General features: G+C 32.0%; 1 protein-coding gene across 2 annotated transcripts in view; it reads right to left on the bottom strand.

Annotated features, from left to right (window-relative positions):
- The window catches only part of LOC149543035 (protein HEAT INTOLERANT 4-like), a 77,939-nt gene extending 51,484 nt beyond the window's left edge, over positions 1-26,455 (bottom strand). Inside the window, exon 1 of one of the 2 annotated variants that reach the window (XM_089797968.1) lies at positions 26,193-26,455. In XM_089797968.1, coding sequence (XP_089654094.1) covers positions 26,193-26,372 — 180 coding nt within the window. In that variant the 5' untranslated portion in view covers positions 26,373-26,455. The remainder of the gene's footprint in view (positions 1-26,192) is intronic. The other variant, XM_089797969.1, reaches the window with a different exon arrangement.
- Between the last annotated feature and the right edge of the window lie 288 nt (positions 26,456-26,743).

Genomic DNA, 26,743 nt, shown 5'->3' with positions numbered 1-26,743 from the left:
TCCCTTTTTCTTCTTGAAATGCTTCTTCTTACGCTTATTGGAGTTTGTATTAAGAACATGAAGTTCTTCATCTTCTGTTTTCGGTTTCCCTCCTTTCTTCAGTATTCTAGATTTCTCTTGAAGACAATCGTTCTTAAGTCTGTTTGAAGTCCGAAAGATTATCTCTGGCTCTTATTCCTTGTGCAAATGTCTCCCATGAATTTGGTAATCCATCTATGGCCATTAGTGTTAATCTTGTATCACTAATAATGGTTCCTATACTTGATAATTCATCTCTGATGCCAGCAACCCTTAGGAAGTAAGAATTTATTGATTCTCCTTTCTTTATTTGAATGTGATTTAGTCGCCTTTTCAGTGCAAGAACCCTAGTTGCATTGTTTACCTCATATGCATTTCGTAATACATTCATCATATCAAATGCAGTTTGATGTTTTGTAAGCATGGGTACGATATCATTTTTAACTCCATCTAAAATGATTTGAATAGTTTTTCTATTTCCTCTGCTCCATATAGATTTGTCAGGTTCGAGTGGAGGCTGTTTGGATGCTCCATCAACAAATTGTTTTACATCATTCTCTTCAAGAATCATCATGATTCTGAATTTCCAAGCTTCAAAGTGTTTGATTGTGTATGTCATTGAAGATAGGAGAAAATTGCTAGATATATATGAAGTCTAATAAATGAATTTTGCAAAGCCCTAGGTTTGATAACTTGGCTCTGATACCATGTAAAGTTTCTGCAAAACTCTAATGAAATGTTCAGTAATATTCTGCAACTAGCTCTGATTTAATACCTTTCTTTTAATGGTGATAGTCTTATTTTGTTCCTTAATTATTACAAAATCTTCCTTTGTTGATAGTTGCTTTGCAAGTAATATCTTATATTCTAATATAAATTGCTGAGGGGATGATTGCTAAAGAAGCAGACTTGAAATCTATTTGTATGTTCTTTATCCAGAAAACATTCCTCTATAAATACGATGACCAAGGAACATGACCCAAGAAGGGACATGTCTTTCCTAGATCGGCCAGGACTGTCTCCTATAAATCAACGCCTATTTAAGACTTGGACAAGATAATACTCAAGTTAACTAATCTTTGTTAGTGATAAGACAAAAAAGGATTAACCTAAGATAGACGTTGGTTCTTTAAGGAACAATATAACATATTTATAGGTCATTAAAGCCATCATTTCTATAATCAGATCTGTGCGATCTGTTTTATCAGAACAATAGGATTATGAAGTTACTGAATTAACACCTTCAAGACAACACTGAGATGATAGAAGATTTTAGGAGGATAAATTTAAATTTCAATTAACATGGGCATTAGTGATCGACATGACCATCTTTGGAGAAAGTGTTTAGAGTAATAACGATCCGAATAGGTCATCCAAAAAAAGAGTGGAAAGTTGATAAATGACACGTGACAAAAGATTGGAGCCATAAAGTGAATCACATAAATATTTGGAGTCATGCCTTATGATGCAAGGAAGGGAGAGGAACTCTCTAGATTGGATAGAAATTTTGAAAAGGCCCATAGTATCATGTCTGAATTTGGCAACAACAACAGAGTGAATAGTGGCTGGTGCCTTTAATGGAGGCCAACTTTTATTTGCAAACCCCGAAGAAGAAGCAAACATCAAGGTTTAGTGGCAAAATTTCTCCAAGACAACTAGCAGAGGTCTTTAAGATAGATGAAGAGGAGTTTTTTTTTGTCTGCTATGCAAGCTTTATGGATTTGAGCATATTAGCAAGGATTTTCATCATGTTGATTTTGTGAGTGTACTTTCCCCCTCTATGTGAGTAAGGAAGAGGCAAGGAGGATGATTGATGTTTGTGCAGAGTCAGTCTGGTGTGGGGAGGTCTCAAACTGGTTAGAGATGGAGAAAATTTGTCATGGGCCCAAATTAAAAGGATATATGAATATTCGAATAACATATTATACAATGATAATAATTAAGAATAATAATATTATAATCCATTATAATAGTGATATATTTGACAATATAAAATAAAACAATATATAAGATTATAGCATAATTGTAATGTAAAATATTATATTATAATTATAATATTAATAAGTTAAATAAATTAAATAACAAATAAATAATTTGATTATAAATGATATCAAATACTAATAATTTTATAACGTACCTACGTGGGATAATATTATAATATAATTAAGAATTAAATATTATTATAAATAATATATAAAGAAAATATACTACTTAATAGTATTAAGAATAATGATATTCCTAATATTATTAATATAATATATAATATCTTATAATTACATTATAAATCAATAAGATGATAATATATCTAACTATTATCACATTGCATATAAATACTATTAATAACTAAAGGCAATGGATTGATTAATTAATCAATATAATATTTTATCTATTAATAAATATGGTACAACAATCAATATAAGTTCAAAACGGATATATAAGTATAAAAGTAAATAGTCTAAATATATTTAAATATTATATAGCTATATATAAGATAATATATTATAAAATATATTATATCATAACTATAATAAATTATTTATTAAAGGACGTGACTATTAGCCACCAATCCAAGTAACATGTATAAATATAGCTATCAAACAAAGAGGATCAGTTATATACAGCGAATTACGTTGAGAGCAGATCAATTCCTTATCGCAGTTAAAGGAGATTGGCAGAAATACATCAGACAGAGAAATAAATGTATCACAGTACAAGCTATCGAAGTATTCCATTAGTATCTCAGTCCAGAGCATGGAGTAGAAGGAAGCACACAGCATAAGGGATAATTACATGAATACATGAATATCATTAGGGTACAGATGCATACATGTTCAAGCTGTAATTGAATGTATTTAAGACTAGAAGATAGTTTGCATATAATTATGGACGAAATCCACATCATATTCATTGCTATTGTGACATAGAAAAGATAAAAACCAATTGGTAGTAAGGAATGTTAAGTCAGCAACTAAATTGTGTAAAGGAGGACATAGTTTGAGTGATAGATCAAATGAAGACTCATGGAATCAAGGAAAGTAATCCAGTGCTAGAATGTCTCTGAACAACATCACTAAATATTCTTGTATGGCGGAGATAATAAAGATTGAAATATTTAATCCGAGACAACGGATATACTTTCAAACAAACAATTATATTTGGTGACTAGAAATGGGTGGTAATAAATGACATAATCTTTGACCTGAGAAATTGTTGTAACATTCAATATAATACTACGGGAGTACCGATCATTACTGCACATGTAGCAGAGGAGATTATCAAGCGAGAGCATATAATGCACGGAATAAATACTACGTCAATGAGAAGGCTGTATTATGATATCAGATGCAATTGTTATCAATGATCAATACAAGTACTGAGAAGATAAGATGGTCTAATGGCATTCTTAGATAGGAAGGAGTTGAGTACTCTCGAAGTGAACTATAGTCTTAACAAAATGTTTCTTCCCAATGCGTATGGATGCAATTAGGTATGAATTGGTAATAAGTAAATGCGAGAGAACTATTACAGAGACTTCACCTTGCCACTATACTATATCAAGACATTCTGAAATCATTCATGAGAAATAGTGAGGTAAATTCACAATCCATATAACTACAAATGCGAAGCAGCCATTTGGGCAATGGAAGAATATATAAGAAAAAAATGAAATGTTTAAAAAAAAGGGTAAATAAATGAATGACCCAAATAAGGGTCATTGCAAAATTGGTGTTGGTTTTCACACAAATGAAGGAATGTAGAGGCAAATTGAGGGTGCAAGGGATGGTTTCCAATCATTCATTGTGTTTAGTTCCTTAGTTCTCGTGATCAAGCACGTGGGGAAGCTCATTGTGCATGGGTAGAGTTGTTGCATTATGTCGAGCAGTGGGAAGTGGATCGGAGCAGACTACCCGAAGAACAGCAGAGGAAGAGGAAGCATACCCAGAGCAGGGTTGGAGAGGTGATTGTGATGACCCTCTTTAGATCATTCATTTATTTACGACTTTTTCCTTTCCATCTTTTCAAATTTTAATCATTTCAATGTTGCCAATTAAGTATTCATGTTATTTTGTACCTACTATGGCTAAGAATTCCGATCTCCGTTTTGTTGGCTATTCTTGTTGTTTATGTTCCTTCTCCCCTTCATGCTCATTGGGTGCCCTACACCAATAGTCTCTGTATATACCTGGAACAGACTTGTATAATTTTGTAGACGTAACATCCTGACTTGTTCTAATAGCTGAGAATGCTTTCCGATTAATATGTGTGTTTATATTGATAGTGCTATCTGGAGATTGACTATCTGAGTCTTACGTCTTCCTCTGCTAATGTAATCCATTACTTCTGCTCTCTGCCTTTTGCTGCCCAACAGTATTATGAGGTTTTGTATTTTATTGCAATCAGTGATATCATTGTTCTTAACTTGAGGGCTGGCGGTTAAGGATACCATTGATGTTCTTCTATACTCTTAATACCATCTTATTTTGTTGCCTCCACTTGAAAGCCTTCCTTGAGCGGCCTATGTAGCCATGTGGTGTGATTGAATTTGAAAATATTGTAAATTCGGATGTAATGATGGTATTTTCTTATGCTTGGTTTCCATGAACTGTTACAATTCTGGACCATATCCTTTGAATACAGGTTACTTGTAATAGAGATATTGAACATCGTTTTTCATTGGCCCTTATTGTCAAGTATCTACATCAATGCCTCTAACATCATCCCTAGCTTACAACAATTTGCAATCAAACCATCTTGACTATTTACGTCACTGTTCTAAATGTCTTATAGAATTGATGTCGTCTACCATAGGATTTATATTTCTTACTTTCTGAGCTCTTTCTTGTACTGTCTATTCAGTGCTGACTGGTCTTGCAACATTGTTTTGTGTTACTTCTATATTGTTTGTACATACCTCTGTGCGACTCACTATGACTCCCAGTGCTTATTCTCTGTACATACTCTCCCATCCATACCTTGTCAACCTCATAATTAATTATACATATAATGCACAGTATGTGGGTCATGCCCTTACATGGAAGAGACATGACGTTTTAGGAAATATAATTAGATTTTGTATTATCACTTGTTACACTTTGTTTTATCACATTTACTGTTTATGTTATTTTGTTATTTTGAGTTCATTGTTAGTCCAATAGGGACTATTATATGATTATGTTATTTTGTTATTTTGAGTTCATTGTTAGCCCAATAGAGACTATTATATGATTATTTGATAGTTATTTGTTGTTAACTTAATAATGATTATTAAATTGTGAGAAACATCATTATGGTCTATATAAGTAAATAATTATATGTATTATTTATTCCTTTTCAAATAAATATACATCATATTATTGGTTGTATTACTAATTTATGTTATATTTATTATTATATTAATATAACATCATTATTATATCAATATGTTGATATATATAAAAATTATGTTATATTATGCTTTTATATATATATATATATATATAACCTTATATTATATTTATTTATCATTATATCAATAGTTAATAGTAATGTATTTTAATATTATCAATTAATCATATTATATTGTATTATTTATATACAATTATTATATCAATTGATATAATAATAATATATTATATCAATTTGATATATTATAACTATATATAGTATATTTAACAATTATTATATTTGTTTATCAATTATAATCAAAATATTTATTTTTTATTTAATTTATTTAACTCATTAATATTATAATTGTAATATGATATTTTACATTACAATTATGCTATAATTTCATATATTGTTTTATATTATCAAATATATCATTATTATAATGGATTATAATATTATTATTGTTAATTATTATCATTGTATAATATATTATTCAAATATTCATATATCTTTAAATTTGGGCTCATGACAGTGATGTCAGAAGGGAGTCCTTCGGTGGCGCGGTAGGAGGCGATGTTGGGTAAAAAGAAAGGGAAAGTGGAGATGGTGGGAGGAATTATGGTAAACAAGATGCATCACTAGGGCTTCAATGAGTGAAGATTGGAGGTTGTTTGATAGTAGCTAGATTTGCCCATTTTTTGTAATAGGGCTAGAATGTTAATGTTAGTGCCATGTCTTTCGATGGTCTAGGTCGATGTCTAGTTTGGGGAAGGGGTTTTTTTTGTTTGGCTGCAATGTAAGGGTTAAGGGATATATCTGGTTGACGGCCTTTTTGAAATGTAATTTTCATTCCATGAATACAAATGTAAATATATCCCCAACTACATTGTGGCAATGGTAGAATATGGGGAAGTATCTCCTAAGTTCTCACATCTCAAGGACATCCCATCCCAAAAATGTCTTAATTTTTTAGGGTAAGGGGGAAGATCATCACCTACGACATTAGAAAGAAGAATAAACTACACTTCTACGTAATGCCTTTAGAGATGTTATGACTTCTTAGCCAATGTCAATTAATGCCTCATAAACAATTCAAATCCATATATATTGATCTCCTTTACACAAGAGAAACCTCGTGGTTCAAAGCCAATCTACAAACAAATTTGCATTAAACTATCCACCACGGTGGCTCCCTCGTCACTCTTTGCATTTCACTAGAACCTGCACTCCAGTTTTTGTTCCATAATGTTAACATACACCTTCAAGATGAATAAACTCATTGAAAGGTCAATGAAATTTGTGAACCAGCATAACTGCAAAGAAAAAATCTTTTTAAAAAACCTCCTCCCCCTAATACCGATTCATTCTGGCCCAGGGTGGATGCGAAAGCTGGTACGTGCAAATGTCTAGTGTGTCCAAAAGCCCAATGGATGTTGGTAGGATCCGCACAAGGTGGATATCGTGATAGCACATCAAAGATTGATATCATGATGTTTTCACATCCATAAATATGCTTTTGACAGTTCATCATCTCAAGATATAAAACGATTGATATGATATTGGGAGTCTCTCGTCACCGATGGTCGAATAAGTGTTTATCGAGAGTTGCTTGGCAAACAAACAATTAACGCCCAGACAAGCAATAAAAATGGAAGGAGAGCTGCTTGAATATATATTATGGATATTATATATCGGGAGCTGCTTAAATATATATTATATAGATAATATTTATATATATGTAATATTTAGTAGTAGTACATATAATGTTTAGCAATATTATTTATTTAGTTCATAAATAATATTTATAGATATATATATAATATATAGATATATAAGTAATATAGATATATATACAGACACATCCATACACATCAGCATCCCCCCAAAAAAACATGCTTTTCGCATCCGCTTCCAAATCCACATTCGAATCGTTATCTTAGACATAAATTGAAATGCATCTATTGAAGGGATTTCTTAATATTTCTAGTAGACAAGAGAAGTGAAACTCATTGAAGTAGATCGAAGAATTATAAGGAACAAATTCAACAAATATTGATACTACTAAAATTCAATGTTTTCAAATACTTCTATAAAGATGTGAACAAAAGTCAATAGTAAATCCCCATTTCTATTATCATTAGTGAAACCCAGGGACTTGTATCCCCCGACCCCCCACAAAACCTTAAAAGTACCCATCCCCACACTAGGTACTCAGGAGTACCCGAGTACCCCCACCTTCGCCACTCCGCAACCATGTTGATGCCAGGACGGGTACTTGAATTTTGATTTTGAATGTTATTATTGGGTATATCATATGTATTATATTGAATGTTCAAAGGTTCTGGTTCACATTACAATTTCACTACATTCAAGTGGTTCAATTTGGTATGTTATACTGAAACGTCATTTCATAACTAGTATTTCAAGTTCTATATGTATATTATCAGCACCCCCCTGCCATCATCCATAAATTGAGGCCCTTTGTCACCCCTGTCCCTAGAACTTGTCCCGACGTACCCAAGAGTCAGTATTACACTGATTAACATTTAAGTTTTATAAATCTGATTGGATAATTTCCTGACTAGGTGAAAACATATACAACATATAAACAACTCAATAATAGAATGCACTACAATATATTTTTTTGTAATTCTGGAAACACCTTCCTGCTAGGTCAATCAAATAAAAATAAACCAAGCATTGAAATAATCATTCAGGAAGTTGCAAAAATAAAAGACCTTATCCTGTGTAAGACCCACAGGTTTCAATGACCCATTCTAATAGAACCATCCAAATGGTGCATCACATTGCAAGATGATCTTCCTTCACTCTCTCAACAATTTAAAACCCACCAGCGAAAGTGTGAATAAGTTGCGAAAGCTCAGAAATTTGTCATTAGAAACTCTCTTTTGAATATGAATTTTATTTTCCTTAAAAAGACAAATATTCATTAAAAAATCAACCATATTTGAAACACCATAAATACACATTAGTGAACAGCAAGATAAAACTGCATTTTATAAACCTCAAAGAACGGGCATCCAGTTTCTCAGGCAGATGGACTCTCCAAATGGTTATGACTCTTTCAGAAAAATTACCTGGATTAGGTAGAAATAGACCATAACAATATTGTAGATAGAGTTAAGCTCATACAAATATTAGACTGACCCACATGATGTCAAGACTGGTACTGTCACTTACTGGCCAATTGTTACCCTTCAGTATATGATCCGAATGAGATGCATACCAACTCAGACCCACATAAATCCCAAGCCTTGATCATCTCACTTGTTAATCTCCCACAAATATAGGTTTCCCTCCTGGACGGACTGAAACAGTATTTCCCATTGCACTTGTTAGCATTCATTCAGGCAAACTCCTCAATCTTCATCCCAAATTGCACTGAGCTTTCAATCACTGCAAATATTGCAAATGGATAATTTATTGTCATTAATAAACACACTCACTGTCGGAGCAATAAGTAGGGCACAGCTGTGTATTGTGGGCAATAAGCAGGGCACACCTGTATTTTGGGCAGGATTAGATCATATCAGTATTGAAGACTAAACTAGCTCATACCAAAAGTAGATTGGTCCAAATGACATCAAGCTCAATACTGCCACTTACCAGGTGGTTGTTACCCTTCAGAATATAACCCAAATTAAATGCATAACTAACTCAGGCCTACATAAATCCCAGGCCTTGATTTTCTCACTTGTAAGTCCCCCGTGACTATAATTTTCCCTCCTGACATAACAAACAGCACCTATTACTGTACTTGTTGGCATTCATTTGTACAAACTCCTCCATCTTAATCCCAAATTGAACAGAGCTTTCAATCACTACAAAGCATCTTAGTAAATGGATAAAGGTATTGCAATTAATAGATGTATTCAATGTCAGATCAATAAGTAGGGCACACTTTCTGCACTGAAAACCCAACCCTTTAACCATAGACATATACCCAAATGAAAAACTAGGGGCTGAAAACAATGCGACAAACTATGCATGTTAAACCTTCTGCATTGACCCAGACCTTATTTTGAATATAATACCCATAACTCGAGTGGGGACAGGATTTTTCGGTAACTCATTTTAAGTGTAACAAATGGATAACTGTTGTGATTGATGAATGCGAACCTATTGTTACAGCCACAAACAATCTATATCTTCTGCTGCATTGTTCAAACTTTGACCAACTCTTCAACAAGTACATAAAATATAGGAAGACAGAGCAACCATTTTAAATATCATGAAATAGCCACTGAACCTTCTGCTTTTAAGTGGAGGATTAGTATAAGATCAAGAAGCTGTCATTGGACTAGCCAGCTTTCCATCGCTCAAAACATCCTGGCAAATTGCTCTAATAATGTCATTAATCATGAAACTCGCAGTCAGATACAGAAGACATTTTTGCCTGCACTGTTAAAGCAACTCACAGCCAGCATGCAGTGAGGCCCAAAACTGAACAGAAAACAACAATTTTTACATTCCATGAAATACATGCATGCAAATCCCAAGTATTGTTGCCAATGGCATGAACCAATAGATATTAACCAATGAATCAGTTATTATCATGGATTCATAAAATTCATAGCTACGAGCAAAGCCGACATTCTGCTCCGCTGTTAAACCAACACTTCATTTTCAGCTGTACTATTAGAGCAATTCCTTTGCAACCAGCATGTACTAATAAGATAGTGCGGGCCAAAATCAAACAGAACAACAGAAATTTTATATTCCAGGAAAAATGCACATGCAAATCCCGAGCATTATTGCCAAAGGCATGGAGTAATGGACCTCAGCAGACGAATCAGTTAGGCTCCGTTTGGTTGCTGGCATAAGAATATAAAATTAGAATAGAAAAATGGAATGGGAATGGAAATGAGGAATGGGAATAGAAATATGTTAATCTATTGTTTGGTTGTACAAAAATAGAATAGGAATAAGGTTAAGTTTTGTATTTTTAAAAACATTTTTCTTAATTTTTTTTTTTAATTTATTATTTTTTTAGTTAATTCATTTTCATTTTCATTTTTTTAAACAAATAGATATAATTTAAAAAAATGTTATTTAAAAAAATTGAAAAAAAAATTTAACAAAAAAAATTCAGAAAGTAAAAGTAAAAAAAAAAATTAAAAAAAAAATAAAAAATTGAAAAAAAAATTTGAAAATAAAAAATTAAAAAAATAAATAAATTATTTTTTAATGGAAAATCGGAATGGGAATGGAAATGGCCTATTCCAATAACAGATATTTTTTGGCATAGACATATGCTCATTTTAGGGGCAAAATTGGAATATGTCTTCCAATTCTCAATTTCACTTGAGCTTACCAAACAGTGAATATAAAACATATTCTAATTTTGTTTTCCTATTCCAGCAACCAAACGGGGCCTTATTGTCATTGATTCACGCAAATTCATCGCCACGGGCAGGACAGACATTCTGATCCACTGGTTAACTGGTAATATATCGTACTTTTATAACATTGAGATTGAAAGATTTTACTTTTATAACGTGTTCTTAAAAAGTCACAGTGACCTACCAAATAGTTAATTATAAATGAAATTCAATATATGTTTATATTAATTAACCTTTTAATTATGATTCTATTCTATGCATAAAAAAATAGAAATATATTGTACAATTAAAAAATAAATAAAGTAGAGATCAATTTTAAGGAATATGAATTGATTCAGAGTATTTAGGAAGATTTGAAGAGATTCTTTTCCTGGAAACTTTGTTCCTGAGCCAAATTGCTTCTTTGCCAAAGAATCATATGTTTCATCAACCTGCACAAAACAAACAAAGGAGATATTGAACAACAAATCGGGACATAAAATAATTAAGTAAGAAAAGATCTAACATCTAATCTACAATATTAAAAAGGTGTAATGAAACATCATTATGTACCTATAGTGACAAACTAAATCACCATCATTTGGAAAAAATCTACTACAAATTAACCATAAGAAAATAGAGAACAAAAAAATGTATTATTAAAAGTGACATATACAAGTTTTATTTAACATAAAAATTAAATAGAATTCAGAAAATAAAAATTGAGTAAAGATATTAAAAAAATAAACTATAATAAAAATTTATAAATAATATTTAAAAAAAAATCATTTAACAAAAATATATATTCTAGATCAACAAAAATATGAAAATAAAAAAAATATTACAATTCTATATGAAAATAGAAATCATAATTATAACCACCAACTAGGTAAACAAACCATTTCTTTATAAAGTGATATCTAACACTCATTTATCATAAACACTTAACTATACAGATATGCAGGGTTTTATTTAAGTTCGTAGCAATTTCATGCGGGGTAAGTACGATATGTGAATTTTTTTTGCTTGGAGGAGAGATTTATTGAATGAGTAAATAATCTAAGTTCATAAATTTGTGCACAGTAGAAGTAGATTTCTGACTTTTGCCGATTATTTAAGACCGCGTTTTGCTGTGTTGGTTTTTGAAACTGTGGAGAGTGTATATAAACATGTATTGCTCGTTGATTTTTCTGTGATTTGAAAGTGCAATGGAGATTTTGAAGATTTTGAAGATGTATATAAACCATATTCCACACACCAATTACAACCTCCATACAGCCACTCTTGCGCTGATAAACTAAGATGTCGTGCATATGAAGATAATTGATAGTAAAGAGGGCGTCGCACATCAAGACTGGTTGGATTCAATGAGATACAGATCGCTGAGGCTACTGAGATACACTACAAATATAAGTTGGTTAGTTTGCTTATTGTTTATCAGAAACCTTATCTTACATTTGTCAGTTTTATTTTTTTCCTTTCATCCAGTTTATGCTTTTCTCTCTGCTCTGTTGTATTGTTTGCATGTGAGCAGAGAGGATTTTTCTTCTCAATTGTCCGGTGAAGGACTTGTTTAAATATAACTCATCCCAGGCCTTTCTTTCACTATTTTAAACTTCTTCACAGAGGATTTATGCCTCTAAATTTCTCTCTTGGGGATTTCAATATCATGCGAATGAGGCAAATTTTAGGGGTTTTGAGGGGTTTTTAAGGAAAGCGATTCATTTTCTCATGGAACAGATTTGCAAAAGCTATTGAAATCATCTAAAAAATATTCGTGCCACAAATTGTGTTGCTCAAATGTGAGAAGGGTCACAGTGTTCTTAGGGCGTAATTTGGTGTTTTTACACATTTTTTTGGTTTCAAGTGGTACGCATACTATTTGTGTACAGGTTTTCTTTGAAGCCTGGATGCTTTATGAGCTTTTAAATGGTCTAATTTAGGGTTTGAATTATTAAACATATACTAAATATGGGAGAGTTTTGTGTTGAGGAAAAGAGCTTTTTCGATCTCTTAGTCATGAAATATATGTATATATCCTTCACAAAAACTCTAGAAACAGTGTTAAAATTCATGTACGTTGGATCAATATCTTTCACTGTAAAGAGCTCATCAGGACGATTTTCCTTCCACCACTACTTCAGCTCATTATTGAGTCATGGCCCAGCATCCTAAAAGATGGGATTTCTTGATTCATCCCTCTTTTATTTTTCCTCAGAGGTCCTTTGAATCAAATCATGTCCAGTACCCTCTACAACAACAAGAACAAAATGCCCATTCTGGGACAATCGCTGCTCCAAAAACTCAAACAATCTCGCCTCTCCTTCAAGATAAAATGGGTTTTTAATCAAATAGACACTGTAAACAGGCTTAACAATATGATTAGTTATTTAGAGTTTCCATAAACTATACAACCATTTTTGTTCTTATCTGCATCTTGAGAACCCAACCACTCACTCACTGTTCATCTATATCTCTACGAAAGAGCAACTTTTAGTATCTGATTCCACTGAAAGCAGGGGCTCAAATGGTGTCCTCCACTTCAAAACTCGATGAAATGGAAATGTCTGAGAGAGGACCAGACTTGGACATTGTAATTGCGGCCGGGGATAGGCAGGTTTGGCTCTTTCCCTTGCCCTTCAACACAGAGGTATCCACGCCCATGTCTCTGAAGGTCACTCATATGTCAAATCTCATACGGTCACAATAATAGCGATTGGCCCCAGTGGCATCGCTTCTGTTGAAGGGATTATGCCCGGCTTGAAAGGGATTCAGTCACCAAACCTCAAATGCAAAAATTATACGAGATCTTGAATATGTAGATTTGTATGGAAAGAGAGTGCCAAGGTGACTCATCAAACCCACCATGACTAAGCTTGCATGTTCCCCCTCTGCACATGCACATGCCCACCATAATGGGATTATTTGTTTGTCTACGATCTTCTAGACACATTTGTTTGTCGAGTGATAATTCATAAATCAAAACTAAACATTTGTTTGTCGACTGATAATTCATAAATCAAAACTATGTAAAATAGAAAGTGAGATGCCCAACCAAATGGTTTGTATTTTGTTCTTTTGTGTGGACTCCATTCTTCTTATCGTGTTATGCTTACCCATTACACTTGTACAACCCCTCACAAAAGATAAAAACATATTCACTTCATAACATGTGGAAATGCATGCCTATAACAAAATAAATGGGTGTGAGCCAAATGGATTCAAGAGCTCCAACCTGATGCAGTGGAAAAATTGTAGAATGTTTTGCTTTCCTAAAAATTATCTTCGAATGCAGGAAATTTGCGTAAAGCTAGTAAACAGAAAATCATTGAAGGACAGCAAACTCTGTTTTCTCAGACTTTGACAAGCAAATAAGCAGCAGGAAGAGTATAAACAAGTCAATTTTTAAATCATAGAAGTAAAAGTATATGCTGAAGCTAAACTTCTATTTCAGGCCTCAAAATTATGTGGTAGACCATTTTATAGAGCATTACATTTTAAAAGAAATACAATAATTTTTTTCTCTAGGTAAATGAACTTGAAGAAGACCAAACGTTGTACAGAGCAAAGCTTAAAAACAAAATAAAAACCATTACAATAGAACTAATTAATTGTTATGAACTAATTAAGCAGAAATTGTCTTCAAAATACAACAAATATTTTCACCATAAAATACCATTATAATAAATATCTATAAATATTCGCAGATATTAAACAACTTGAGAAAAACATAAAACAATGGAAATGTATGACACAGGAAATATTATAAAGTAGTATGCATTACTGTGATTGTCTAAAAGCATAAGATGTTTCAGCTACATGTAGTGCAAATAGTATGATCAGTATAATATTCGAATCAAAATTGTTCGAATGTACTTCTTAAGAAACTTGGTTCAAACAAAAGAGATTACAGTGCTTGTGTAATTATCTTTCTGAGCATTGATTGTTCTTACTATATCGAAGGGACAAAATTTTCTAAGTAAGCCATAAGCAAAATGGAAGCATGTATAACTGTATGCATTATGTCTTTAGTCTTGATAGTATGTTACCTGCAAAACAAGATTCATGTTGGCGAAATGTTAGAATTGTTTAACACGAACAAGTGGAAATAAGATTGTAAACATATAGATGAATAATACACTAACCTATGTTGGTGATGTCATTCTACTATTTTTGAAGTAGAGTGGCACTTACAATCATGTTGTTTTGATTGAGTGTGAATTTGCCTTTCATTGTGAAGTCTCGTAAAGTGAATACGATTGCTGATTTGTCGGAAATATACTTCTCATAGGTCATGTTTTTTAAGGAAGGCCAGATTTGTTGGACAATGTTTGTTTCAGTAAAGCAGTGGATTGTTTGGTTATTGTTGTTTGTTATTATTGATTTTATGTACAAATAGTATATGTAGCTGTCCTGTTCTTTGCATCCGGTACAATAAGCTTGTTTGTCATCAAGTACACCGTACTTTTCAAATATGAAATTACAGTTAGGACAGTAAGCATGGAAAGTATTGCAAAAGGCATTTGTAGGCTTCAAAACTCCTAGTACCTGCAAAAAATAAGATGGTGTTAGTATGGCAATAAAATGGGGAGGAAGAAATAAAGAACAATAGGCGTTTTAAATTTTTACCTTGAATGTTGTGTGCAAGAGGTCATTTAGTTGTTGAGTTGTTCTTTTGTCATTCAGTGGACAAATAAATGTTGCAAGAGTAGTGCGAAGAGAGTGTTTTTGATCAAGCTTTTTTGCAATGCTTCGAAAGAGCAGTATTGACATTTCATTTTTATGTAGTTTCTCTTGCATTTGGAGGTAAAAGTGGGCAAATTTGGAATGCATGTATAGCTGGTATTAGATAAAACTGTTAATCATTTGCTTTAAAAAAAAAAGAAGGAAATAAAAATATAAAAGTGCAAATGAAAATATAAATACTATGCAAAAGAATACCGGTGCTTGATCCATGTTTGAGTGACCATCTTTGATGTCAAGTATGTATTGAGATCCTTTTTTGTATGCTGTTGTGACTATTGCACCGACCGATCCATTGGGGTAGTCTTCTGTACTAGTGAGCAAGTTTTTTATAGTTGTGCTTGAAATGAACTTGTATTCAGTGGACAACAGTGGAATTGTTTCTACTATGCTAGAATCATTCAGAGTTAGTATGCAATTTGAATCTCCACGATCATACTCACTCTTAGGTCCAATGTCAAAATCTGTAATTGCTATAGTTGTGCCTGCAACTATTGTATTCTCATATTTTTGTATGAGGTTGCTTCCAATACTAACTGTTATAGTCATTTCACCTTTGGAGTCTGTCAAATTTGCACGTAGAACTTCTCGTGTTCCTGTGGTTCTGTCAAGGACAACTTTGTACACAATGAGCACATTTCCTTGAAAAGTATTGGCTAATTTTCTGGCATTTAAATCTTCAATAGTTGTTAGCCTTTGAGTAGTCAGTTTTGGCCTAGGCAAATGAGGAACCATGACATTAGTTTTTTTATGTTCGTAGTGTTAGAAAGAAATGTCATTAGTTTAAATGCTCAATGTAATTACCTTTTTGCGATTTTGTCTTCATTTGTGTCTGCTTCATGTATTGATCCTATTGAATCCATTGTTGTTGTAGGACAAAATTATAATATTTAAAGTGTGTTTTTCTATTGGTTGTTCTTTGAACTCTAAATTGTGTATGAGAGTAGTTGAAATGTGGTCATGGGGGAAAGTGAATATTTGTGAAGGTGGCAAGGTGTTCTGTCCAATAGGCTTCTGTTTCATAGGTGGAACATATTTTTCCTAGTGTGTTTGTCCATATATGGTCGATGAGTATTTTGTTTGCAGCATGTGCTTCATTCAGGATGAAGTTCATATTGTGTTGTTGCCTTTGTTCAGTGAATCTTTGTGTCACTTTGTTTTTTGTAGACATGTCAAAGTTGAAGTCACCGACAATGTAAAGAGGAGTATCGGTAGTCATAGATGTGACTATTTCGTCATGATTTCAAAAAATGTAGTATTAGGTCGTATGTAAATGTTGGAGACATTGAGGTCAGTGGAATGGTGGTGTAGTGTCAATGTAATGGCTTCAATATTTTTTGTTCGATGGTGTTTTACATTGGAGACAAGTAGATTCTTTGACACAAAAGTTGATGCCATGTATATGGTACATCATATGGTGGTTATATTTTTCAAGCAAAATATTTGTGTATGGTGTATATATGTGTGTTTCTTGTAAGCATAGAATGCTTGAGGACATTATGTCATGGTCAGTGGTAAGCTCATGTGCATGGGTTTTTAAGCTATGGGTGTTTAATGTGCACAATATTGTGTGGGGCAAAGAATTTTAGCATGGTAGAGGCTTGTCAAGTTTCCATTGTGTTGTTGATTGCAACCGATACATTTCTTGCTCAATTTGTTGTTTGACTTTAAAATGTTTGGGAAGTAAAGGAGTCAATAGAAATAATGATTGAATTTTTCTTGTTCTTGATAGTGCCGTGTATGTTAAACCATGTTGTGTTATGCCTATTGGATCAAATGCAAGCCCATCCATTGTTAATCCTTGTGATCGGTGAATTGTTCGAGCACATGCAATTTGTATTAGGAATTGGTTTCTAATTTTTATTTTTCCATTACTAAGTACCTTTGGGATGGGCCTTGCAATTCGAGTTATGGGAACCCAATTTTTTTCTATTGTTGGAGCATAGTATTGATCTAGTGCTTTTTGTTGTTGTTTGCCAACTTTGGGGTCATTGAATTGGATCCATACCATATCAAAGTCTTGATATTTTGTGTATGACTTGAAGATTCCATCAGACCCATTTACTAGGCCATCTTGTGTATTGTAGTTCCCTCCAATAATCTCAATGAGTATGCTTGGTTTTAGAATAATTTGAGTTGGTAGTATTGTTGCATGATTATATAGTCATATTGTTGAATAATTGTCATCTTCAACATCTATTGCATCTAATATTATGGGTGCGCTTGGAATTGTTGAGAGAATATTGTTGTTGTGTCCATTAACATCATTTCTTCTATAAAAAAGGTAGGGAAATGTTGGGTCAGATGGTGGTGGCTTTAGACAATTGTAGTTTATGTATTGTATATCTTTGTTTGTTTGTATACCTAGGCATATTCTATTGAGTGTTGAGACAAAATTTTCATCTTGTTGCCTCATGGTTGTGGTTAATGAGTAACACTTGACATTGTCCCTCCAGAAATTGTGAGGCATTAACTCTGTGAGATTGTGTTTGTTGTTGAAGACTAGAGCATCTAGTACAGGGAGTGCCTCGTAAAGGTCACCACAGAAAATTGTGTCAAGGTTGCCAAAGTATGCAGTAGGTAATTGTTTAATTTCTCGTAATCATTTGTCAATGTATCGTAGAAATGTAGAGCCAACTAATGAAATTTTGTCTATGAGGAGCACATGTAGTTGACCATAATTCTTGGACATTGAGTCCATAATTTCTATGCTAAGTGGGACAAATTCAGATTTGTTGAAAGGTATGTGAAAGGCTGAGTGTAGTGTTGTTCCTCCAATGTTATATGTTGCCTTGCCTGTGTATGCAGTTATTAGTCCTTTTGGTTTATCTAGATCATTGTTTATGCAATTGCTATATAGACGTATTAGAGCTTCATAAATAGCTTTTGCAGTAAATGTCTTTCCTGTTAGGAACAAGTGTAATGGAGTCTTTAAATCTTTCATTTTTTTCATAATAACATCCTTGACAATTGCTTGTTGTTCTATATTTAGCATTCTTCTCAATTTGTAGTAGTCATTATTATCCATTATTTGTGGGCATCAAGCAATTTCAAATCCATTTCGAGATATGTTTTGTGGGGTTGTATGGAATGTGGTTTGCATATCCTCCTGTATATTATAGTGGTCCTCTTATTTATGTAATTTGTCTATATAGCATGTATTTTCAATGTTGGGTTCATTTTCAATTAGTTCATTGATGGTTGTATCAATATCACCCCATCTAGAGTTTGTATTATAGCAGAAATTTGCTTGATTCAGTTGGATAGTATTCTCTTGGTGGAAGTATGCCTTTTCCCAAGACTGAAAATTATGTTTCAATGTCTCTTCACTTAGTGTGAATGGCATGTACAAGAGTAACTATTCTCTAAAATGATTTTCTGTGTCGACGTGTTTGTTGAAATTAATGAATCGTATAACTCTTGGTTTGTTGTTCAGTTGAAGTTTTCTTCCATCTTTTTTGTATTTTGACACAAATTTTGCAAGGCATATGTGTGCAACAGTGTGAGGGCGTTTTAGGTAGTAGTCAATTATAGATTTGTGCATGACATTTTCAGAATCATCAGATTCTTTGTTTAAGTCTTTCACAGATTTCAATATGAAAGTACGATTATCGTTTGATCTTGTGTCGATAAAAATGCACTTTCTGGAGCTATAATTTAAAGGGAGTGATAGAGCAAGATGCACTGCTTGTTGAGATGACATTTGTTGCAAGTTAAGTAAAGCATTTCCAAGCCTTGAAATCATTTTGACTGCATCAATATTGTTTTCTTGGTGGTCTTTACAGATTCGATGAAATGCAGTTGTCATTGTTTTATCAACTTTTGTCATGTATGAGCTGCAATACATTGCTGCTGCATATGCATTGAGGACAAATTGTGCATCTGTATTTGCCTTCCATATTTGGGGTAATTTTTTGGCAAAACTATTGTTCCATATATCAGAAGGCTTTCGTTGAAGGTAAATAGTAGGTCGGTTGATTGTTGATCTCAGAGCCATTATGTATTCAGGTTCATTGGTTGAGATATCATCCAAGAAATTTTGGAACGTATATGTAGTGTTGTAAGTTGCTTTTTCGATTTTTGTAAGAATGTTTTTTGCAAGTGAACATGTAGTTTCATCTATTTCAAGTAGTGGCTCGAGTATTGTAGTCTTCCTTATTGGTGGAATTGGGAAGTTGAATCTACATTGTGTTTATTTTTTGCATTGTTTTGTATGATGGTGCTTATGCAATATAGCTATATGTGGTTCTAAATATTTTGTGTCACATGTGATATAGGTGTCCACAAAATGTACAATGCTTGAATTGTTTTGCTTTCCATAGATTGGTGCACCTTTTACCCATATGAGAAAATGGTCATGTTCATTTTCACGATTTTGGAATTCAGTTACAAAGAAATAGTCTACAATATTTCCAAAAATGGAGTTGTCTACAAAGATCAATTTTTTTAATGCATTTATCCTATGTCTATAATATCGAGCACAAGTTATCGGGTCTCTTTTGATTAGTCTAAATGCATCGTTTTGATTTTCGTTATAAATATTTTGTTTTGTTGATAACTGGTAAGAGTTATGAAGTTCTTCAAGCATGGTGTTCAAAGGTAGCCAATTTTGTTCAGCACTAGTGAACGTGAGGAAAAAGGTGGGTGGCCCCAATTGTTGTATCATCGCAAAAACAATTTTTTTAAATTGTTGTGTGTAGTTAGGAGATATTCGTATTTTTTTGAAGTCAACATAGCCAATATCTGATTTGAGTATTTTCTCTAGATTTGATTTATGTTTGACATCTTTTACTAATAATTTTCTTCCTTTTAATTGTCCTTTTCGTATTCTGATCCACATTGTTGATAGTACTTGTTGAATGAGTATCTTTATTGTTTTGAAAAATAGATTTGTTGTATGGTAAACAAAATTTCTATTTGAATTTAATAATTCCCATTGCACAATTTTTTGATAGCTATAGTTGTTCAAAATATCTTCATAGCGTGGTATGCCAAAAAATAGTGTTGGAAAATTCATTTCTTCTGCATATTTATCTTTAAATATTCCAATGGGGTAGTTGTCTTGTGTAGGTGCAATCTTTATTACTTTGTCTTGCATGTTGTGAATGTTGGTTGATTCAGTGAATCCATGAACTACAGTTTGAGATGGTTCATATTCATTGTCACTTTCAGAATCTACTTGACTGTGCTATTTTCTAGGTTTTCTTCAATGTCATCATTGGTTTGAAGAGCTTGTTTCCAGTTATCATTTATTTGTACATTTTGCAATTTGTATAAGGTTGTGGTTGTTAATTGTTGAAGTGCTTGCATGATCAAAGTTGGATGCACCATGCCTTTTTGGAAGGCATTTTTGTATTCAATGCGTCTTTTCAGGGACATAGAAATTGTTGTTGTGTTATTAGTTGATAGAGGCAATGTTGTTTGTACAATTTCTATGTTGATTGGGACATTAATAATTGAACCTGTCAAGCCCATTTGTGATCTCTTGTATCCAAGTTCCCATATTTTTGCAAATGCAATTCATAGTGAAACTAGACGCTCTTCTAATTGTGTTAATTGTTGTACATATTGTAATGGATTGTTCATTCTAATATTATGTGGAGTTGCATATTTAGGTACAGTGGAATGCTTTAATGAAGTTTGACAATTTCAAAAAATTGAATCTGTTAGTAGATTGTCAAATGATTTGACCAATTTGTGATATGTTTCTTTTTGCTTATTTTTTAATGTTCTGATGTCTTTCTTGAAACACAATAGTTAACAAATAGAACATGTATACTTTGGTGTATCTTTAATTGTTTCTTCGAACATTTGTGTTGGGGATAATGTTTTTTTTAGTTTTTTAGGTATGGATTGTTTATGTTTTAAGTTAGAAGAGGTTTTGATGTGGTTTGGTTGGAATTTTTGTTGTTCCACCATTGTATCTAGACATATAGAGTCATGGGAATCAAGTTCATAGTTTCCTCGTATTTTTTTCTTTAGGTGACGAAGAGATGTATGTTCATTTGGTTTTCGTTTTTGGGCCATGCTAATTTGAGTTTTGATTTTATTAACACTTTCTGAATTTGGCTGATTTGTCGTTGTTGCATCTTGTATGTTTGATTTGAGATCAATTGTTTGCTTAAGCTCTTTGGGTAGGCATTGCATATCTTGTGTGTTAGCATTTCTTGTAGATTCCATGAGAGGTTCGAAATGTCCAGATAGTGGATTAAGATCATGGAATAGTAATGAATATGATTTTGTATTTGAATGTTTGTTGAAATGCAAGTACTTTTTCCCTCTTGTTGATGACCAAATAGATATTTGTTTATTCAACCAGTTTGATAGCCAATGTATACATAATATATCTCCCCAAAGCCCACTTTTTGTATTTGTGTTGTTGGTTTTGCAGACAATTGCATTCTTTGTAAATATGTTTGAACATCGTTGACTTTGTGCAACTCATATAGACTTTGTGGATCCAATTCATGGTTGTAGGAGTCAATGGCTTCTGGTTCATGTCTTTCTAGGCAAGCTAAGAAATAGTGAACAATGCCTTTCTGCAATTGTTCTGATGTATATTTATTGTTCAACAAGAACTGTAGTGAATCAAAAAGGTAGTCTCCTACATTATATTTGAATGTATGTAATCTATAAAGTCCTTCTTCCCTAAGTATGTTATCAATGTTACAATCTCGAATTTTTCTATTGTTTTCATAGTTCTCAATGTCTTCAACTTCTATATTTTTCATTTTTAGTTTATGTGTTGTGGCAATACTAGAATAGAATGTGATCTACTTCTCTATAGCCTAAATTGAATAATACAAACAAAAAATAATATAAGTAGTCAAAAGTGAAAATAAACTATATATTTTGTGCAAAACCTAACAGAAAAGCAATTTCATTTCTGGAAAAATAACAGGCATAAAATACATGGGAAAATGGAATTCATACCTTAAGTGTCCTGTTTTCTTAATTGATTTGTTGACTTTGTTTTCTATATGTGCTTTATATTCTTTATGCAGGCTACTATGTGTCTATACCTGTCAAAAGCAACAAGTGTTCTTAGCCAGGCTCAATTTAGAAAATGTGACATTAATGCTTACTAAAAAGATTGATTGACTCCTCATCCTAAAATAGAAATATAGATAAGACTCATAAACATAGATATCTTAGATAAAGAAAGAGACAATAATAGAATACAAAATAATAATATGATAAATAAATATATTTAAGATACAATCAATAATTATTACACTAATATATTATAATAAAAAAAAAATTATGAGGTGGAGAATTTTGTAATTATTATTGCACTAAATTTTAATTTTTTTTTGTTAGATTAGTATTTAAGAATATAATTCTCATTTGAAATATTATTTATTTAGTAAATGTATAAAATAATTAATAATTAATAATAAAAAATATAATATTGTATAACTTAAATAAGATAATATAGTTAGTATAACAAACTCTATAATTGAACATAATACTTTAATTGTAACATAGTATACTAACGTATACATTAATTAAATTTTTAAAAGAATATATATAAATATTATTTATTGTATATTATTAGTTATCTTGCCTAAGAGTTTTATAAAATAAAAAAAATTCAATTGAATTAGAAAATAAAAATAATATTTATATTAAAAAGTATCTTACATTACATTTCATTAAAAGACAATATTTTTTTTATCTTTCATATAAATATATATTTTTTAAAAAATAGTTCTCAATATATATTTTTCGTCATTGTTGTAGTAATTATTACTTATTTCTTATATTTTTAATAAATTAGGTTTTTTTTTTTTAAAATTATAATATTTGAATTATTATATTATCTGAAATATTTATTTTATTTAATGATTTTTATGTACAAATATTTATTTAGAATATTATATATTTTAAACATAGAGATTTTATTTTTTTAAATTCAATGTCAACCAAATTAAAAAAGAAGAATAACGCTGACTAATCTATGACAGAGTATATAGTATATATAGAAGGGTAAATGATAAAAATTAGAAATAGACCAATGCTGAAAAATATATTAAGAATGGAAAAGAGCCCACTAATTTTTGCACTATCAGAATGAAACTGCATATAGAATACTGAATTGAAAGACAAAATGTTAATGGGACATCATTTTATGAATGCAAATTGCTCATGCTGTACACAATTAAAATAGCTTTACAAAAAATTTAGTCAGGGCTCAAGAATAAAGATCTGATTGTCGTGTGTGTATTTGATGTGGAATTTGATCTTCAAGGTCAAATAAGTTTTATTAAGATTATATTTTATTATCAATCTACTCAGAGCTGTATAAAGCTTCTTGATTAGAGTCAATTGGTTGCTTTTTCAATGCTGGCTAAAACTGTCACAATTATATACAACAAATAAAAATTGACAAAAAGAGGACAAGTAACAATTTATCTCTAAAAGAAATCTCCCCTAAGCTTTTAAGATTTGAGAATCTTCAGACATTTATATACAGAAGATAACTTAACACTATTAACCTCACCAACTAAAATACAATCCTTCAAAAAGTTGACAACAAAATGAACTCCCTTACAATGAACGTTTAAGATTGGAGAATTTTCAGAAATATCATAGTTATATACTGAAAGTAACATAACACTACCAATCTCATCAATTAAAAGACAATCCTTTAAAAAAAAAAAAAATTTCCCTCTTGCCATTAATAGATAAAAAACAAAAAAAATAACATTAAATCTCAAAAATAAAATCTCCTTCAACTAAACTTATTTCCAAATATTTATATACTGAACATAGCTTCACAATATCAACCAACCGCACTGATTCAACAATAATAGGGAGCCTCGAAGATGTTTGATGCAGTTGTATGAATTGGTTGCACATTTATAATCTCTCTATAGCACTTGAGGAGGCCACTACTGCTCCTATTTTTGGTAGGGATTTTATTTGATAGGGGACTTTGGCTGTTATATTTAGCACAATATATGGAGATCTTCAGCTCTTTTTTCTTTAAAACTCCAAAGCCACCAACGCTTCTGAAATGAAATGGGTATGTCTCTTAAAGATTTTAAAAGCTTGAAAAATAAGAAAAACTCGAAAAAATGGAATAGGTTTTTTCCAAAGCCATTCAAAAGCTTGAAAAAAGTGAAGTGGGTATTCTGAAGTTACAACAAAAGAAATGGGTGTGAGCCAAATGGATTCAAGAGGTCCAACCTGGTGCAGTGGAAAAAATGTAGAATGTTTTGCTTTCCTATAAAAATTTCTAAACACCACTTTATAGCTACACTTACAAGGGAGTGATATGTAGATCTCTGATGGATTCCTCACTCTAGCTTGAGCTCATGAGTGTTTATTTGCACATAATGCCTTTGTTCAATTGAAAATAGTTTTACGGTTCTCTTCTGCCAATATGGGAAAATATGGAAATATTGTTGTCTGTACATGGAGCTTCCTTCTGTTAGCAAAACACTTGCATATTGACTCCGAAGGCCATTCATATGAATGGGTAGATAAACCAACATATGAAGGAGGGCTCTTTCCTTGGGTAACCTGTGCAAGCTAAAATCACTTTTTTAACAACAAATATCACATAGATTTTTTTATAGCTAGTATAAAACCCAGAGAATGTTGATTTTTAGAGCAAAAGCCCCAATTCAGCAAAATGCAATAGAGGATAAAAAATTTCATTTTGTGTTCATCATGACTAGCGATGAAAAAAATACAACAAAGTTAACAGAAAACTACAACCCACACAATCTATAGATCCTAGAACAGAGTATTCAAAAAGAATTTGCACGTGAAAACTAAAATGTATTTAATTACATTGTCTATGGTCAATAATTGAAACAGAGCAAAATATACCCGGGACAAGATGTTCCAGTTGTCAATGTTCTAAATAGTTTTGAATCCTTAAAGCTTCAGAAGAAGAGCAACATCTAGTGGTGGCTGAGTGAATGGTGTCTGGGTGTCGCCAAGAACATAGGAAGATCTCTGGAGGCTTCCAGATGCAAGAACTAGTAAAATATGGCTAAAAGATGGTTTACAGGGCATACATTAATAATAGCAATTAATAGACATTAAATTAATGCGAAAGTTGTCAGATCACAGATCATCTTATAGTAATTAGTAGACATTAAATTTGTGACAACAAACATTAATGCAATGAAACGTGTCGTAGCTGTCAGATCACAGGAACAAAAACAATTAATTATATGTTTTTTTTGCCACATAAAATCTATTTTACTCATTGCATTTTATAATTAAGCCAATCAAATGTAAGATTAATTTTTTAAAAAAAAATTTAAATAATTCAATAATAATCTAAACTTTATAATAAATGAAGCTCTCCAAAAAATTCTGTAATTCTATTGGCTAGATTTTTTAGTTTTGAAAAACTAGAGGAATCCAATAGTTTTCTTGCCTCTGGCAGGAACTAATAAAATGGACATATTTATACAAAGGTCGGTGGACTGCAAGTAAGATGGGTGGATTGAAAAAAATAGTGGAAATGGATCCTCTAAAAAGATGAAAATGGGTCAATTGTTTGAAAAAAAGGGGAAGGAGGAGGATATATATAGATTGAAACAAATAGAGAGAAAGGGAAAGGAAACAGATAGAAATATGGGTAGTTTTGAAGTGGAGGATAGAAATAGGGGAATTAAAATACGAGATGGGCATATTGAAGTGGAAGAAAAGAAAAATATGACTAGATAGAAATGATTTTACAATGTTAAATCAATTTACCAGGCTCCGATGATCTGGAAAAATTTCAGGCTCGGGCTGAGATTTTTTCTGCTTGCTAGTTGCAGTAGACTTGACCCTCTTTCCTCTACCAGACACCTTCGTAGATTTTTCTCTAGTAAAGTCCTTGTGCGATGATCCATTCGCCTCCTTTCTACCATTTCTTCCTTTAGGACTCCTCATCTTTCAAATTTTAAAATTGCAAATTCCTTCACTTGAACTAGTCAAGCAAAAAAAAATCCATAGGCAAGAGAGCTGGTTACGAGAATTTGTAGAGTTGGATTGGATTTGGGAATGAGGTAGAGAGACCTCAGTGTGGAGGCAACATGCTTTTTTGAATGCAAAGTGAAAAAATACTTCTCATATATTAATTGTATCAAATTAAAAAAAATTGATATTTATAGCAGAACTAAATAAATTGATTTTAAAATCACCTTTTCTTTGATTTCGATATAAAACTTAACACAATTAAGGAAAAAAATTCATATAATAAAAAACAAAAATCTTAGTGAACAACAACAAAAACCTTTGGGGAATTTTTCAATGGGTAAAAC

The sequence above is a fragment of the Cupressus sempervirens genome, chromosome 8 (assembly GCF_028749045.1).
Source record: "Cupressus sempervirens isolate cs-2001-9-10 chromosome 8, ASM2874904v1, whole genome shotgun sequence".
NCBI lineage: Eukaryota > Viridiplantae > Streptophyta > Pinopsida > Cupressales > Cupressaceae > Cupressus > Cupressus sempervirens.
The sequence above is the reverse complement of the archived record's forward strand: the minus strand, read 5'-3'. Positions and strand labels throughout refer to the sequence as shown.